The sequence below is a fragment of the Gekko japonicus genome, unplaced genomic scaffold (assembly GCF_001447785.1).
Source record: "Gekko japonicus isolate JY-2015 unplaced genomic scaffold, Gekko_japonicus_V1.1 scaffold150, whole genome shotgun sequence".
Lineage (NCBI taxonomy): Eukaryota > Metazoa > Chordata > Lepidosauria > Squamata > Gekkonidae > Gekko > Gekko japonicus.
The window spans coordinates 1,087,234-1,104,090 of NW_015160839.1; the positions used below are offsets into that span (position 1 = coordinate 1,087,234).

The following is a 16,857-nucleotide window of genomic DNA, read 5'->3' on the forward strand; positions in this document are numbered from 1 at the left end:
TTCTTTTCTTTTTTCAATTTTTCCAATTTTTTGGAAAAAAACAAAAAGGCTTCAGGAAAAAAATGGGGAACAAACGGGTTTTTTCCCGGGCCTTCACATCTCTACTAGTGCCATTAGTGTAGGTGGCTCTGAGTAGTACTGGTGGTGGGGGAGGTCACAGGCGTTTAGGGGAAGAAGGATCAACGCTGCAATGAAGACTCCCTTGAGTTCTGCAAATAGCCACAGCTGGGAGTCAGCCTGGAACCTTCTCCATCTCCTGGGGCTGAGGAGCCATAAGGGGATGCTCAGCACGGTCCGGCTCTTTCCATCCCATTCCCTTAATTCCAGTGTGAGGGGACTGTGGCAAATCCGAGCAGAATTCAGTCAGGATACGGCCTTGTTGTTAGGCAAAGGGCGGATAGCTTTCTACGGCACAGGGCGGTGGGGTAACGGCCCCACAAGGCCACTGTTCCTAGCGGCCACTGACACTGCTGTCCCAGCGATGACTCTTTTTTTTTTTTAATTACATTTTGCATGCGTTTGAGATGGCAGTGATATATAAATAAAGGTAAAGGTCCCCTTGCTCGAAAGCCAGTCGAGTCCGACTCTAGGGTTGTGGGGCTCATCTCCGTTTCAAAGCCGAAGAGCCAGCGCTGTCCGAAGACGTTTCCGTGGTCACGTGGCCGGCATGACTAAACACCAAGGCGCACGGAACGCTGTTCCCTTCCCACCGGAGTGGTACCTATTTATCTACTTGCAATTATAGGGTGGCACAAATTTGGGGAAACAGACACGGAAGTCACAGCGACCATGGTGTCCCCAGCAGCCACCAAGTGTGGAAAGGAAGTGGCCGTGGCTATAAAACGCCTTCTTTGGATCCAGCATTCTTCCTCGGCCACTAGGATTGCCTTAGCCGTTGTTAAGTCGCCGCCTCCTCATTGGGGGCCAGACAAGAAAGTTGTAGGCAGGAGTTTCCCTGGGTGAATTTGCAGAGCTAAGTAAGTTCTTTAAAAATAAGAAAATCTCCCAATCTGAGAAACCTGGTGAAGCAGCAGAGGGTTTTTTTGGGGGGGATTCAGAGTTCTAAGCACCACATTTTCTAGAGCCTGGGGATTTCAGCCTGCCCTGTAAAGGCAAATAGCTGCAGCCGACAGATATGCAGCCAGTACAGAATGGGATGCATCCCAGGAGGCAGCAGAACTGCTCTCCTGCATTCTGTCCTGCCCAGCCGCGCACCGTCCTGGAAGTGGGCTTGCCTTTGGCCAGCAGGTGAATACTGATTTCTTCTTCTGCCCTGCAGGGAAGCTGACTGGTATGAGTGAGATCACGGAGAAGTTGACCCTGCCCGAAAAATGCCACAGTGACCATGTGATTGTGCAGCAAGTGACGGCGGCCGCCAACGTTAGCCGTGTGCCCTGTGGGTCGGACAAGGAATACCGGTGAGGAGGGGATTCTGATGGGCCAGAATGGTTGTCTCTTTTCCCCTAGTGGCCACCTGGCCTTTTTGGGCCATTACCAGTCTCCTCTGCTATTGGCTAAGCCCTGGTCTCCTCTGCTATTGGTGGTGCCCTGGTCTCCTTGGCTATTGGCTGAGATTCAGAGAGAGATGCACAGATTCCCAGCTTACCTCAGGCTTCACAAAGTCAGAACCCGTCACTATGTGATTTGCGGATATGCTGTTTTAAGTCTCCAAGCTACTTCATTGGGTCTGCTTCCCTCTTACTGCCTGACTTGAGAATCCTGTGGCACCTAAATGCCTGATATTTCAAAAACTGCATATGGGGTATGTCCTTTATTTTGAAACTGGTAACTAGTGCTGAGAGATCCCGGTGTTAAACCACATTGGCCTTTGGCTTTTCCTCACTGGAAATGAATACGGAACCAGTCTGGGGGGAAATTTTTCAATTAATTAATTTATTTTGGGATTTTTATTCTGCCCTCCCCAAAGCGGGCTCAGGGCGGACCACAACAAATCGAGTCAAAGACTCATTGCAATCATCCCATTTTAAAATAATTAAAACAATAAACAATAAAATTGGTAGCAACAATATAAATCTGTTGGTGCCACAAGGTGGAATCAGAATGGGCCCTTTCAGTGGGTTGGGAACTAAAGCAGGGAGGCCAACTAAGATGGATGCCCGCTGCCTCAACTGAAGGACTGGCGGAACAGCTCTGTTTTGCAGGCCGTGTGGAACGATAAAAGGTCCCGCAGGTCCCTGATTTCCAGTGAGAGCTAAATACACCAGGCCAGGGCAGAAAAAGCCCTGGTCCTGGTTGAGGCTAAGTGGATGTCCTTTGGGCTGGGGGTAACCAGTAAATGTTGGTCCTGTGAGCGCAAGGCTCTTTGGGTCACATATAGGAAGAGGCGGTCCTTCAGATATGTCAGTCTGGGAATGTTACTGCTTACCTTCTTGGGTGTTGAGCCATGCTGGCATTTTGCTTTTCCTAGCTAGAAATCAGTCTGGGCACAGAATAAGGGATGTTACTCCTAACTTCTTTGGGTGCAGCAGAGTAAAGATGCTGGGTCTGGGAGAACTTGGTCCACCCGTTGCCTACAATCATGTTGCGATTGTTGCATTGAGGATGGGCAGAGGACTGCAAAGGGTGGCCTTAAGTCATCACGCTCATTGCATCTGTGTGAATGTCTTCTCTCTGCATAGATTTGCTGCGAAGACGGTTAGCAGCGGAAGCCTCATCCTAATCACCCTGGAAAAGAAGGCTGGAAACGCGGTGCACTTGACCATCAACAGTGAGAAGATGCTGATCAGCACCATGCTGGTGAAGGACATCATCCACTCCTTGACGCAATGACCTTGGGTGGCTTCTCCCTCTGGCCGTGTCCACGTCCAACGTCCCACCCTCCTTTCCTTTTCTGTCCCCAGCCATGCCCTTGATTCAGCCCCCTGCTGTCCCCGCACCCGGCTTGCCCTGCTGTATTGTTATGTCCCTGTGTTAAAGAACAGGTAGAGTCTAAGAGAGGGGAACAGGGAATAATTCACCGTAGCTCACGGGGTGCAGCCACTGGGGTGGATAATGGGAGTTGGCACAGCAGCAAATAGAAGTTTTTTGTGGGGGGATGCTGAAGGTTTCTCATGGTTCCTGTACCTTTGCTGTGGGGTGGGGGGTGGGGGGGTGTTCCCTTCCGTTCCTCTAGTTTCTGTTTTGTGGCTGTATTTATTATGGACAGAGACGTTTCAATAAACTTCTTCCTGCAACTGGCTCTTGCTTGCTGACTCTTTTGTATGGAGTCCTCGGGGCAAAAGCTGAGAGGTGGAGTTTTGAGCAAGCTCTCTTTTTGGTCCCGTCTCCCTGGCAGCCTCCCCCACTGTCAGTATCTCTCCATCTATTATAGGTCACAAGGGCAAGGAGCCAAGAGGCTGGGAGCAATGAAATGTCAGACGATGCTGCCGGCTGCTGGACCGTATCTTTAAAAATGCATCACTGGCATATAATATTGATATTCATGCAGGCCTGAGCAGACTTGAATCTACATACTGCAGTCATGTGGGTTTTTTTAATTCAAAGTTTTATTATTTTAACATACACAATAACAATATATAACAGGGTGACTAAAGTCAAGAAAATATAGTGCAAGAGGTATTTACATAACAACTGTGGAAACAACATAATGCATGGCCAAATTGTACCTTAAATCAATGTCTTTAGCACAGGAGTATCACCAATTTCAAAAATACAGTAGGTTTGTAAGGTGTTCATTTTTGGGGATGATTTCACCTTCCTGCAGTCATGTTTTCACATGCTTTTTTTTGTTTTTGTTTCCAGAAATGAGTTTTGGAAAATCTACAATCCCATATTTGCAAAACTAAACAAGGGTGTGTGTACGTACACTTCTGCTGTTCCTTTAGCTAGAGAATGGCTTCCTCACAACTTAATGAATCTGCCCTTTGTACTACCTTCTAGCCTATCACTGGCCTGTTCCGCATTTGCCCGCCACTCCGGATTTTCTCAGTGTTTGAGTCAAGGCAAACAGCATCCAAATAACCAAGGGCAACTGCAGGCTGAAACCGGGCTGACCACTGAAGGGAGGTAACGTAATGCAGAATTGGGTGGGGGGATAAAAAGAAGGTTGGACTCAATTTTAGAGCAGAATGGGAAAAAAGATCTGGATTAGAAAGAAGGTTGAATTCGATTTTAGTGCTGAATTGCTTGGAGGACACCGCGGTGAATGTGGATTAAAAGGAGAGTACAGAAAGGGCCGTAGTTTCAAAGGGTAGCCGTATTGGTCTGCAGTAGAAGAGCTGGATTCGAATCCAGTCACACCTTAAGAGATCAACAAGGTTTTCAGGCAGCGTTCCCTCTAAGATGAGAGTTAGCATGAACTAGCTCACAGTTTTTTAGCCTCCGGCTCACGCATTTTTGTCTTAGCTCAGGAAGGAGGGCTCCAGAGCAAACTGATTGATGCAGTAGCCAAATAGCTCGCTCACAACTTTAATGCCAGTAGCTCACAAAGTAGAATTTTTGCTCACAAGACTCCGCAAGCTTAGAGGGAGCATTGGTTGCAGGGTGTATGAGCTTTCGAGTGTCAACGGTTCCTTTCGTCTTCTATCTGATGAGGGGAGCTTTGATTCTTGAATCTTACACTCCTCAAGTCCTGTTGGTCTGTTACTGGACTCAAATTGAGCTTTTCTTATCCTATCATGTTCATTTCTCCTTGTAATGTCTGTGGCCCAGGAAGGAGCGCCAGCTTCCTGCCGACACCGGACCAACGTTGGTGTTCTATCAGAATTACGAATTTGGAGCAGCTAGACTGAGAAAGACCCTCTTTGCAGCAGTAGCGGAGAGAGATGCTCATAGCGGAGTTGCATCAAGAAGGCCTCTCGAGGATGGCCTACTCTCTGCCAGTTACTGAGCGCCATCTCCTGTTTAGGACCCATACCTCGACCAGTTTTCAAGACAAACACTGTGGTGTCTCTGCTACCACTCTGCTCGGCCAGGTTCAGAGCTTTCCTCCAGCTTCAGGGGCCTTCCGCTGGAGGAAGAGCTTCAGCCTGGGCCGAGCGGAGTGGTAGGATCAAACCCAACGAAGTGCTTTTCATCTCCTGCAGACCAGGGCTGTGTCGTCAAGCAAAGGGGGCGTCGCCATTCCCCCCGTCTCATTTCAGCTGGCATCTGTTGGAAGAGAAAGATCCATGTGCTTATTCAGCACCGTGTGTTTCCTCACATTTTTTTGCCACAGCCACATCAGGAGGTTAATCTCCCTCTACACTGCATGCTGCTTTCACTTTCTTTGTTCATCGGGTTTTATGGTATCTTCTGCATAGATTTATGGCCCTTCAGGGGTGACTTCACAGTCAGTGCGGCATTGCCCTGGGGTATCTGAATGTGCTTTTGAGCAGCACCCTTTCCTTCCTCCGCTTCCGATTCCAAGGGAACAATAAGCAGACAACTTGACACGGCTTCATTGATCTCCCATCAGTTCCCCCGTCCTTATTTCCCCCTCTGTATTTATCACCTCACCATGAATTACTTAGCTCAGGAGGCTAATGACTGCTGAGGCAAGTACTGACACAGGAAAATCTTCATACCAATGGAAGAGCTAGCGTTGAAAACAAAATAGATGGCAAGCTGACACTAGCCAATGTAGAAACCAGCAATGCAATGAAAACAGATATTTCAAGGCAAGGGGGAACCAGGTTGAGTGTTGATAAAATGTGGAGTGAATACCAGATGCTGTCTCTTAGCCTCAGCCTCCGGGGGGGGGGTTACAAGACAGATAGATTGATGGGCAAACTGTGGGTTTCCTTCCTGTTTACTCTTCTGCCTCTGTCCCGTTGATGTGTAGACTGCTACTCTCAGGGAATTGCTTCCTTCCTTCCATTCACACTTCTCTCTTGTGCACACACAAAGAAGGAACATGTGGCTCTCCACTTTTGGCACCATGGATGCTGGACATGCATCTCTGCATCCGCATCCATCCTAGGTAGTTTAGTTGCAGCCTATCCCTATCTCTCACCTTTACTATCTAAAATGGAGTTCCCTAAATAAAGAACTCTCCATTATTTTGAAGCTGACAAGTGGCTCTGTGTAACTCTGTAACTTTGCTAGCACATGTAGAACAAAAGAGACACTCTGCTGTATATAGCCTTTAGGGCACTCTGCTACAACAGAATACAGATTACTGGCTTACTACACCAGTGAATCTATTTATTAGTATCAACTTTCCAAGCAGGAGAACAACGGCATGCAGCCTGGGAAGCTGGATACCTGAGCCTAGTAGCCAGTTGGGCACAAATCCATTCCATGTTCCTTCATCTTCGGAGAAATTAAGGTCCCCAGGACAGGTGACTGCTGAGCTGCCTGTTTTCCTAGCGAGAGATGGTGCCCTCCTAGGCAGAGTTCCACTTTTCCAAATCCGTTTAAGGCCAATGGGCTGAGAAAATCGGGAACGTGAAACTCTCTCGTCTGCCAACTCCAAAAGGCATTATGCTGACTGCAAGAGAAAAGAAAAACCGGGACAAGACAAAGCATGGAAAAGTTGGTCTTAAAGGACTCTTAAAGTGAGTACTTACTGACCCACAGAGGAAGACAGCAGCAATGAGCCGTAAGTACTCCTGTCCCAGGGGCCCTCTGCAAAGACCGAGTCTGGCAAGGGCAGAACAGTTTCTGCAGTGGTGCCAGATTAGAAAGTTGCCCAGTCATCCAACACCGTGACTGACTCTGAAGAAGCCTGATCTTGAACCTTAAAATCATTTAAGACAAAAAAAAATCTGGTAACTAGAAAAGAGCATTCTCAAATGGCCCTGGAGCTCGGATGAGCACAATACAGGAACTTTGCTGACGTTAATGCAGGTCTGGGTGCAAAACAGGGTGTGGATGGGGCAATCTATGGGGGATCCCCAGGTAGGCCCCTTTGAGTGGCATCATAGAAACGTAAACATTTTGTACTAATAGCTATGGGATTCTGTGCATCATGGACACTGCATCATGATGGCTCTGCGACAACAACCCAAACCTGAACTTGGTATGTGTGCCATTCAAGCCTCTCCAATGACTAGCAAATTTGAAAATGTAACTTTTGTAAACCGCTGAGAAGCGTGATGCAGCAGAACGAAGTTTGAGTCCAGTCAAGATAAAGGAGGAGGAGGAGTGGGTTCTTATACCCTGCTTTTACTACTCAAAGGAGTCTCAGAGCGGCTTACAATCACTGTCCCTTCCTCTCCCCACAACACACACCCTGTGAGGTACGTGGGGCTGAGAGAGCTCTGAGAGAACTGTGACTGACCCAAGGCCACCCAGCTGGCTTCATGTGGAGGAATTGGGAATCATATCCGGCTCTCTGGATTAGAGTCTGCCACTCTTAAACACTTATTGCCCACTTATTTATGCATCTTTTTTTTTTTAATAAAGGTTTTATTAGCTCCCCTAAAAAGGGGAGGTATTTCGCTTAAAAGAAAAAAAGGGAAGGGTAGACAGTGGGAGGAAGAGAAAGCTGAGTGATATATAAACTGGTAAATTAAACTGTTAGTAATATCCAATTAATCTTCTTAGGCTTCTTCTGTGTTGCCAAACTTCTTTTCTTAGTCCTGTTACACGTATTCTCTGTTAGTATGTTAGTAATGTTCCTTTGAGATTCTGTTAATAAAAAGGATCTCTTCTGTGCACATTCAGAACCGCTTCTTTGCGTGCTGGGTACTTTTACTATCGCTGACGTGGAGGAGCTTCCTCTGTTGTCTTCTCCTTCCGGCTTGTTAGATCCTCCTTCGGGTTGTTGTTAATACGCTCAGTTCATGTACTATAAATCCTCTTCTTTTCATGCCATTACCGGAGGTCCCCAGTTTCGAGAATGGTATCAATTTCATTTTCGCTTTTATATTCGCTCCCAGACTCTCTATGGGTCCTCCTCGCAATTGTTGACTTATAAGCGCTTGTCAGGCACTTCTCGCTGTCACAATTCCAACTTATCTTTTTTACAAAACTCCCGTCGGATTCACAGCCATAAACAGTCCAAACATTCAACAGCCGGCTCTCGCACATAAACAAAACGCCCAGAGGAAGTCCCTCCCTTCTTCTCCGCTCGCTTTTGCCCAGCTCCGACATCTTTTCTTTTTTGTTTACTTTTAGAAAGTTCTTAAAATGGGCTCCAGAGAGACAAGTTTCTCGCTTTCAAATACATCAAAGGAAAACATCACTGTCCGCTCAATTCACCCCCCCCCTCCTTTTCTTTTTCGCTTGTATAGATGGAGGATTAACCTCTTCGCCTTTTTCGCTGGGAGGGGGGGGAAAACAATTTTCAGTTCTTTTTCTCTGCATTTTGACAACTCACAGTTAAGCCGATCTTTTCTTATTCTTTTCCATTTTTGCGGATGGTCGCTTTATCACTCGGTGACGTCTGGTGGCTCCGCTAAACCCCGTTCGGGGTCGCTCACGCAGCAAGGTCCATTGGGGCAGGGCATGGCGGGAGCCTCGCTCTCCGACCTCTCGGCCGAAAGAGCGACTCCCCCCTAGTGCGCCCTAAAGCGCCCCGGATCCGAGCTCCTCTCTTCTGAGGGGCTCGTTCGGGTCTCCGCTCGCGCGGATTCCCTCCACCGCGGGCGGGCGAGGCGCCCTCGGGAGCGACCCGAGGAAGCGTCCGCCATGCGCGGGAGCCAGACCGGAAGTCACTTATTTATGCATCTTGACTCTAACTAGCCCTTCCTGGCAACTAACCTCTATGTAATGTAACCCTACCTATAGGTAATGGTTGAGGATGTTTTGTTTCGCTGTATCTGGAGAAGTGTGCATGCACACAAAAGCTTACACCTTGAATGAAACTTTGTTGGTCTTAAAGGTGCTACTAGACTCAAATCCAGCTGTATGTATTTTAAATCTGATTTCATTTGTTTCAATTGTGTGTTTGGGAGGGCCCCCCGATTGTAATGGTTTTCAAATGTGATTTTATCACGGATGTTTTAAACTTGTTAGTTGCCTTGGTGACCCTTGTGAGGGCCGAAAGGTGGGATATAAATTTTGTAGATAAAATAAATGAAAGGAAGCTTTGTGACTTTGTAGGAAGAGATACATCCAGCGGCGCCCAAGGATATATATCTATGCTCATAGAATGCATTATGTATTTACTAATATATAGCACACACCATGTAATTGTATACTCCCCGGCGTAAGCTTTTTGTGAAATATAGCCCATTTCTTCAGATGTTGTGAGTCCTCAGTAGGATTGACTTTTTATGTAAGACCTTTTATGTATTGGGGGGGGGGGCTGGACACAGTAGGGTCAATGGGCCATGAATTTAGACTTGCCAATATCCAGGTAGTGGCTATAGATCCCCCAGGAGTTTGGTGTAGTGGTTAAGTGTGCGGACTCTAATCTGGGAGAACCGGGTTTGATTCCCCACTCCTCCACTTGCACCTGCTGATGTGACCTTGGGTCAGTCACAAGCTCTGGCACAGCTGTCCTTGAAAAAGAGCAGTTTGTGTCAGAGTTCTCTCAGCCCCACCCACCTCACAGGGTGTCTGTTGTGGGGAGGGGAAGGGAAAGGAGTTCGTAAGCCGCTCTGAGACACCTTTGGGTAGTGAAGGGCGGGGTATAAATCCAATCTCTTCTTCTCTCAGAGTTCTCTCAGCCCCACCCACCTCACAGGGTGTCTGTTGTGGGGAGGGGAAGGGAAAGGAGTTCGTAAGCCGCTCTGAGACTCCAAGTGAAGGGCGGGGTATAAATCCAATCTCCTCCTCCTCCTCCTCCTCCTCCTCCTTCTGCTTCTTCTTCTTCTGCTTCTTCTTCTTCTGGATTACAGCTGTTCTCCAGACAACACAAATAAGTTCCTCCAGAGAAAATGGCTGCTCTGGAAAGTGGACTCTGTGGCATAATATCCTACTGAAGCCACGCCCCTCCTGAAACCTTATCCTCCCCAGACTCCATCCCCAAAATCTCCAGGAATTTCCCAACCCTGAGCTGGCTACCCTATGTGAACTGCAGGGATTACAGGGCAAAATATAATTGTTTAAGATTCAATATCTGCACGAGAAAAACAACAACATTGAGCTAAACAACTGCTATCCTAACGAAATCTGGGACCCTCATGGGGCTCAGCAGTGGAGCTGCAAGGCCGGCGGCGGCGGCCGGGACCGTTGGGGGCGGAGTGTGTGGCCTTATGACACACTTCCGGTAATATCCTACTGAAGCCACGCCCCTCCTGAAACCTTATCCTCCCCAGACTCCATCCCCAAAATCTCCAGGAATTTCCCAACCCTGAGCTGGCTACCCTATGTGAACTGCAGGGATTACAGGGCAAAATATAATTGTTTAAGATTCAATATCTGCACGAGAAAAACAACAACATTGAGCTAAACTGCTATCCTAGCGAAATCTGGGACTCCCTCCCCCTCGTGTGTATTAACCAGCTTAACAAAACTCTGAATATGCTGGAAGACCAAACCCCACGCTTCAGAATTTTCTTCCTGCTTTTGTACATCTAAACCTTGAAATCGAGGAGACCAGCATTACTGGGCCCCAGAAACCTGAACCATGTTAGAAAGCCAAGATCTTAACTCTGCTGTTTCTAGGTCAACTTGAATCATGGCATTAGTTGTATTACAGAATTGCCCATGGCCAGGTGGGGGCTGGGAAGTTCTCCCAGAATCACAACCGATTTCCAGACTCCAGAGATCAGTTCCCCTGGAGCAAAGAGAAGCTTTGGAGGGTGGAATCTATGGCATTATACCCCACTGGAAGTCCCTTCCCTCACCAAACTGGTTCTCCCCAGGCTCCACAACCAAACCTCAAGGAACTTCCCGACCTGGAGTTGGCAACCCTACAATACATGTAGGGTTGCCAGGTCCCTCCTGGCCACTGCCGGGGAGAACGGTTGCCAGCTCCTGGTTGGGAAACGCGTGGATATTTGGGGGTGGAGCCTGGGGAGGACAGGGACCTCCATGGGGTACAATTAGGGTAGCCAGAGGTCATTTCGGGGGGGATTGCGGGGGATCGCAGTTCCCCCTGGTGAGGTACAGGGGGCGGGGCACATGACGAAGCCCCGCCCCCTGCTTCCGGCCGCCCCGCTTCCGGCCCTCATTCAGCCAGGAGGAGGGAGGAAAAGAGGGAGGGTAAGTTGCTTCCTCCCTGCCTCTCCCCACCCCTGCCTGCCTGGGGCCAGGGAGGGCCTTCGCGGGGCTTCCTTGCACTCCCGCCGGCTTTGCAGGTCCACCGCCGGGCCCCTCATGGGGCTCAGCAGTGGAGTTGCAAGGCCGCCGGCGGCGGCCAGGACCGTTGGGGGCGGAGTGTGTGGCCTTATGACACACTTCCGGTGATATCAGGGGGTGTGGCCTTATGACACACTTCCGGTGATGTCAGGGGGTGTGGCATATGCTAATGAGTTATGCTAATGAGTCCCCCTAGCTCTTTTTCTATGAAACGACCCCTGAGGGTAGCCAACCTCCACGTGGTTCCTGGAGATCTCCCACTATGACAGTGATCTCCAGACGACCAAGATCAATTCCGCTGGAGAAAATGGCTGCTTTGGAGGGTGAACTCTATGGTATTGCACCCAGCTGATGTCCCTCCCCTTTCCACACCCTGCCCTTTCCAGGCTCCAAATCTCCAGATATTTGACAACCTGGAGCTGAGAGCCCTAAGTACGATGCCATAGAGTCCACCCTCCAAAGCATCCATTTTCTCCAGGGGGACTGATCTCTGTAGTTTGGAGATTAGCTGTGATTTCAGGGGATCCCCATGTCCCCCCTGACGACTGGCATTCCTTCATGTAATAAAATGGCAGGTTTCCACTGACCCTGAAATTGTATCCACTAATGCTGGAGTACAATCCGTGCCCAATCAGTCTAATCGGGTTAATGGAAATGTATTCTCCCCTCATACAATTATAGGAAAGCTTCATGCTTTATGCAATATATCTACTTTATGCATTATATCTCCCCTCATACACACTAACTATACACAGGATGAGAATTGTCAGTCTTTTTATTTATTTATTTTTGGTATTTTTGCATTGTGTGTGTGTGTGCGCGTGTGTGCCCATGCCTGGAAGTCGTGGTGACCTCTGGCAACTCCTACTGGGGCAGGGAAGATGTTCAGAGAAGTGTCTTGATAGCCTGCCGCTGCCTCCCAACCCGGGTATTCTTTGGAGGTCTCCCATCCAAATACTTGCCAGGGTCCGCCCTGCTTAGCTTCCGAGATGCGATGAGACCAGGCTTGCCTGGGCTATCCGGGTCAGGGCAAGAATTTTCAGTCTTTATTCAGTCTTTATTATGGCCCAAAGGACATTCAGAAGCAGAATAAAAGAGATAAGAACACTAATATAAAATTTAGACTCTTTTTAATTCCACCTTTGTTAATGAAATAATTATCATAACATCTGCATATAATAGTGTAGAAATTCTTTCACTGCCCAGTTTAGGAGCAATATACATTCTCTACCTAAAAAATATTTGTTATATCACTTAAATACAAGTTAAATAACAAGGGAGCCAACACCCAATCCTGTCAAACTTCTTTACACCACGGTATACCTGCAGTAAGATGCCTAGACTGATTACAACATTTTTGCATTGTTGTATTATGATGAAATGACTTAAGTAAAAATAAAAGTCTGAGCGCTATATTATATCTTTGGAGTTTAAACCACCATTTTTCATGAGACATCTTGTCAAATGCAGCCTGAACATGAGTACAGGACACCTGTAGAACACCGCCATGGCTTTTAACATATTTATGTACAATAAAGTTTTAGGATATAACAATTATCAATAGCTGACCTGCTCTTTCTGAATCCTGATTGCTCTTGATTTATTATTATATCTGTATCTCGATTTATTATTGATAACGATTCAGCCCAGTCTGATAGGAGCCCAAGTAGATACAATGCATAAAGCTTTCCTATAATTGACAACAGACACGGGTCTATTAACTACTGGGATTATCCTTGCTTGGTTGGGACCGCTTTTGTACATGAGAATGACAATAGATTTTCTCCAAGCTGCCAGCATTAATATTCCTGAAGAATTTATCAAGGTGAAAAACATGCAAGTAAGTAAGTCATTTTGGTTGGAAACTCCACGTGCATCTTACATTTTTAAATTCTTTTGAATTTTTTTTGTCCAAGGGGTGGTGTTCATCTGTGGGGGGCATTGACCCTAAATGCCCCCCTCCCGGTGGCTATGGGCCTGGTTATAGCAAATATAACTTCTTGTTGTAGCAGTTGAGAATAAAGCAGCAAATTATTGTTCCCATTCTAGGGCCATAATATGATAATTTGATGGGGAATAAGATGTTGCATATCCCTGACAAATAACCTCCCAAAAGAGGTGTGAATCATTTTGTCTGGCAGCAAATAATAGTTTATCCCATCTTTCTCTCATACCTCTGTTCTTATGACTTTTAATTTCTGCCTTCAATTCACATTTAATCACATAATATTCCTCAGGGATTTCTATCAATCTTCTGTCTCTACAATCTTAATAGATTATAGCTGTTTTTTAAGATCCTTACAATTACCACAAATCCAGGGTTTTTTTTTAATGTTGGTTCTTTTTTACCAGATAAGCCTTTTTGAAGGACCACAGTTAGCACCTCATAATATTGTACGCTTTCTCTAGGATCCTCTATCTCCATTATCTTATTCTTGAGGCTAATTAAAAACTCCAAATCGTGAAGAGTACTACGCTTGTTTTTTAAATCTCCAGTCCCTAGCTGCTCTAATGTGCCCAGTGTCGTTGTTGTAGAAAGCCTTCAGTGTCTGTAGAGTCCGGAAACCATTTGTCCTTATGATTAAAGAAAAGGGAAGATGGTCTAACAATAAGTTGATGGGCAAAATAAAATAATCGACTACACTGCTACCTGACATAGATATATAAGTATACTCAGCTATCTCACTTAACTTGGTATAACCATTAACAACAGACAAGTTTGGAACATATAGGAAATTTGTAAGACATATTCCTGCACAATTTATCTTTGAGTCATGGGATTTGCATTTAGACAAAAAGGAGGCAATATTTAGTGGGTAGCCATCCCAGAGTCTAGATGTCTGACTGAAGGGCGCCATTTGAGTGACAATCCCCTCCTATTATTATTTGAACTTCTGGATAGTTTACAATCACCTCGGAGACATCTGAGAAGTCTTACCAAATTTGCTTTGCCTCTTGTCTAGTCTTAATTAGAGGATTATAATTCTGTTTTTGCACAGCTTAAAACATCTTCATCATGTTACATGTTAGTTTGTAGTTCGGCCCTTCTATAAGTTTGAACCTTACTTCCCATTCCACTGTATTTGAAAAAGTGTGCTTTGCACACGAAAGCTCATACCTTGAATAAACCTTTGTTGGTCTTAAAGGTGCCACTGGACTCTAAATTTGTTTTAGAGGACTATAAACACTCATTATTAAATAAGCATTAGCTGCAAGCTTTACATGAGCTGCCATGGCAAAAGGAGGGGGCCAGAATTTAACCAGATAATTTCTGCTCTAATTTTAAACCTGCTGAGTCTCAGCCATTTGTATTACTTTCACACAGCTGGAGTTGAGTCTGAAGCAAAACTGGAGACTTAGTCTTCAAACAAAAGGTTGGCTACTAACCTTTAAATATTGGCTCAAAATTCATTTTAGAGCCTCTCCAAATTTCACAGTTAAAAAATGACACACACAGTCCCCTCGGTTTTCAAAAACAGAAGAAAAAAATAATCAAATAGGCTTTTCAACTGATTACTTTCTCCAAATGGACGAAACCTCAATTTTTCGATCTATTAGACAAAGACTATTCAATCTAGAATCACATAATTTTCGTCCTTCACATCAACATATTTATTCACAAGCTTATCTTAACCTTTCAACCCAACATGGCCAAAATAGCCATTTACTTACATAATCTCAGCCTTCCTTCCCATCATAGAGCCTTTACGTTGGCTCAGCTAAACATCTTTCCCTCAAACATGTTGTGGGGTCGATTTAACAACATCTACCCCCAGGAAAGACTCTGCAAATGTTCCAGCATGGCCCCAGATTCAATCTTCCATATTATTCTAGATTGCCAGCTACACACATCCTCACAAATTAAATTTTCACCCCTTTGGCCACACTTATCTCCCTTATAAATAAAAGCCAAATGGTGGTGGCAGTTCTCTAGAACATTCCACACGCTCCAAAATCAGTTCGCTCTCTGATTTGTCATTCAGAGGGTCTCCCTATCCACTGCCTCCAACATTCCTCTCCCCCCATAGCCAGTCAGAACACAGAGGTTATTTGCATATGCAGCCTCATTGGCCTTTGCCTAGGAACACAGAGGTCATTTGCATATGCAACTTGATTGGCTTTTGGCTCTAACATTCTAAACAGTTTGCTAGTCTGAGGTAAAATGTGTCCAATCTTCAGGTGAGGGCTGGAGATCACTCAGAATTACAACTGCTTTCCAGATGGCAGAGATCACTTCCCCTGGAGAAAATGGTGGGCTCTGTATCCTTATATGGTGCTGAGGTGGCCCCCGTATGACAGCTAATGAGATGTAGCGGTCAGGGCTTCAGAGCACGGGAGAGGCTGCAGGGGGGTGGGGGGTGGAAAGCTGAAGAGTGAGGGGAAAATAAAGGTAGGTTGATGATTGGATGGGAAGGAGATAGGGTTGCCAACTCCAGGTGGGAAATTCCTGGAGATGTGAGGGATGGAGCCTGGAGAGGGTGAGGTTTCAGGAGGTGTGGGACCTCAGACAGGTACAAAGCCATAGACTCCACCCTCCAAACCAACCATTCCCTCTGGAGAACCATCGTTGCCAATCTCCGGGTGAGGGCTGAAGATCACTCAAAATTACAACTGTTCTTTAGGTAGCAGAGATCAGTTCCTCTGGAGAAAATGGTGGACTCAGTGTCATTATACCCTGCTGAGGTCGCCACAGCAAATTGACACTGAGTGTCCAAGGCCGGGGCACCCACCCAGAGCCTCTTTCTAGAGGCCGTTGTATTTATTTCCACAATGAGACTTTTTCCTAGTTTACTAATAACTTTAAAACTGTTCAATATCTTCTTAATGATGTAAATACTGATACTACAATTATGGTTGCAAAATTCTTAACAGAATCAGCTGCCCATAGATACAGTCTTTTTACATAATGTGCATATTTTATTGTCTAAATTCATTTACTGGAATTAAATGTATCTTCTTAAATGTATCTATGATATACTATTATGCCATTAAAGGTTTCTGACTCTGAATCTGGAGACTTAGTCATCTGTAAACCAGGTTTCTCACAAATTTACCTTCTGGCCAGTTTTGTTACCTCCATGTCTGAGGAGGGTTTTTTAGAAATTGATAGTTTATATTTCAAGAATTCCAGTCTTGTTAGTATGTCTGCATGCTCAAGTTGAGGTAAGGCCCCAAAGGATTTCAATAAATTCCATTCCATTCCTTCAGCCACCTCCATTTTATCACCCTTACTTGCTGTCTGAATATTCTTGGTAATAACAGATTTCACTGTATTTTTATTATATGGATTAAATTGCAGATTAGGGCTACTGTCTCATTTGTACAGAGGTTTCACCAAATTATCAGCAAAAACTCAGAGCTGTGATACCAAATTTTTGCAACCAAAGCTTAGCTTTTAATATCTGAGAGGGACTTCTTGCTGACTTGAATGATAACAAGAGTCTTCTAATTTCTATATTTTGCTGGCCGCCTCTCCCTGTTGATCAAATCTATATTTGTATAGGACACGGACAATTCCAACGGAGATGTTGCTTAATTAATGAGTGTCTGCCAGTTTATCGTTCTATTCTGGAATGGGGAAGCAGTTAAAGTATCTTGGAATCGCTGCAAGGTCATAGCTACATTATCGCCAACTGTCTGCCCAGTTATTATCCCTATGGACCGGGTTATATAAATCCTGTAATTTGGTGTCCATGCAATTTAATTTTTGAAGTAATATCTCCA

General features: G+C 45.8%; 1 protein-coding gene across 1 annotated transcript in view; it reads left to right on the forward strand.

The window, feature by feature from the left end:
* The window catches only part of AP3B2 (adaptor related protein complex 3 beta 2 subunit), a 65,875-nt gene extending 62,828 nt beyond the window's left edge, over window positions 1–3,047 (forward strand). Inside the window, 2 exon segments of the mRNA XM_015418682.1 lie at window positions 1,280–1,418; window positions 2,640–3,047. Coding sequence (XP_015274168.1) covers window positions 1,280–1,418; window positions 2,640–2,790 — 290 coding nt within the window. The 3' untranslated portion in view covers window positions 2,791–3,047.
* The last annotated feature ends 13,810 nt before the right edge of the window (window positions 3,048–16,857 follow it).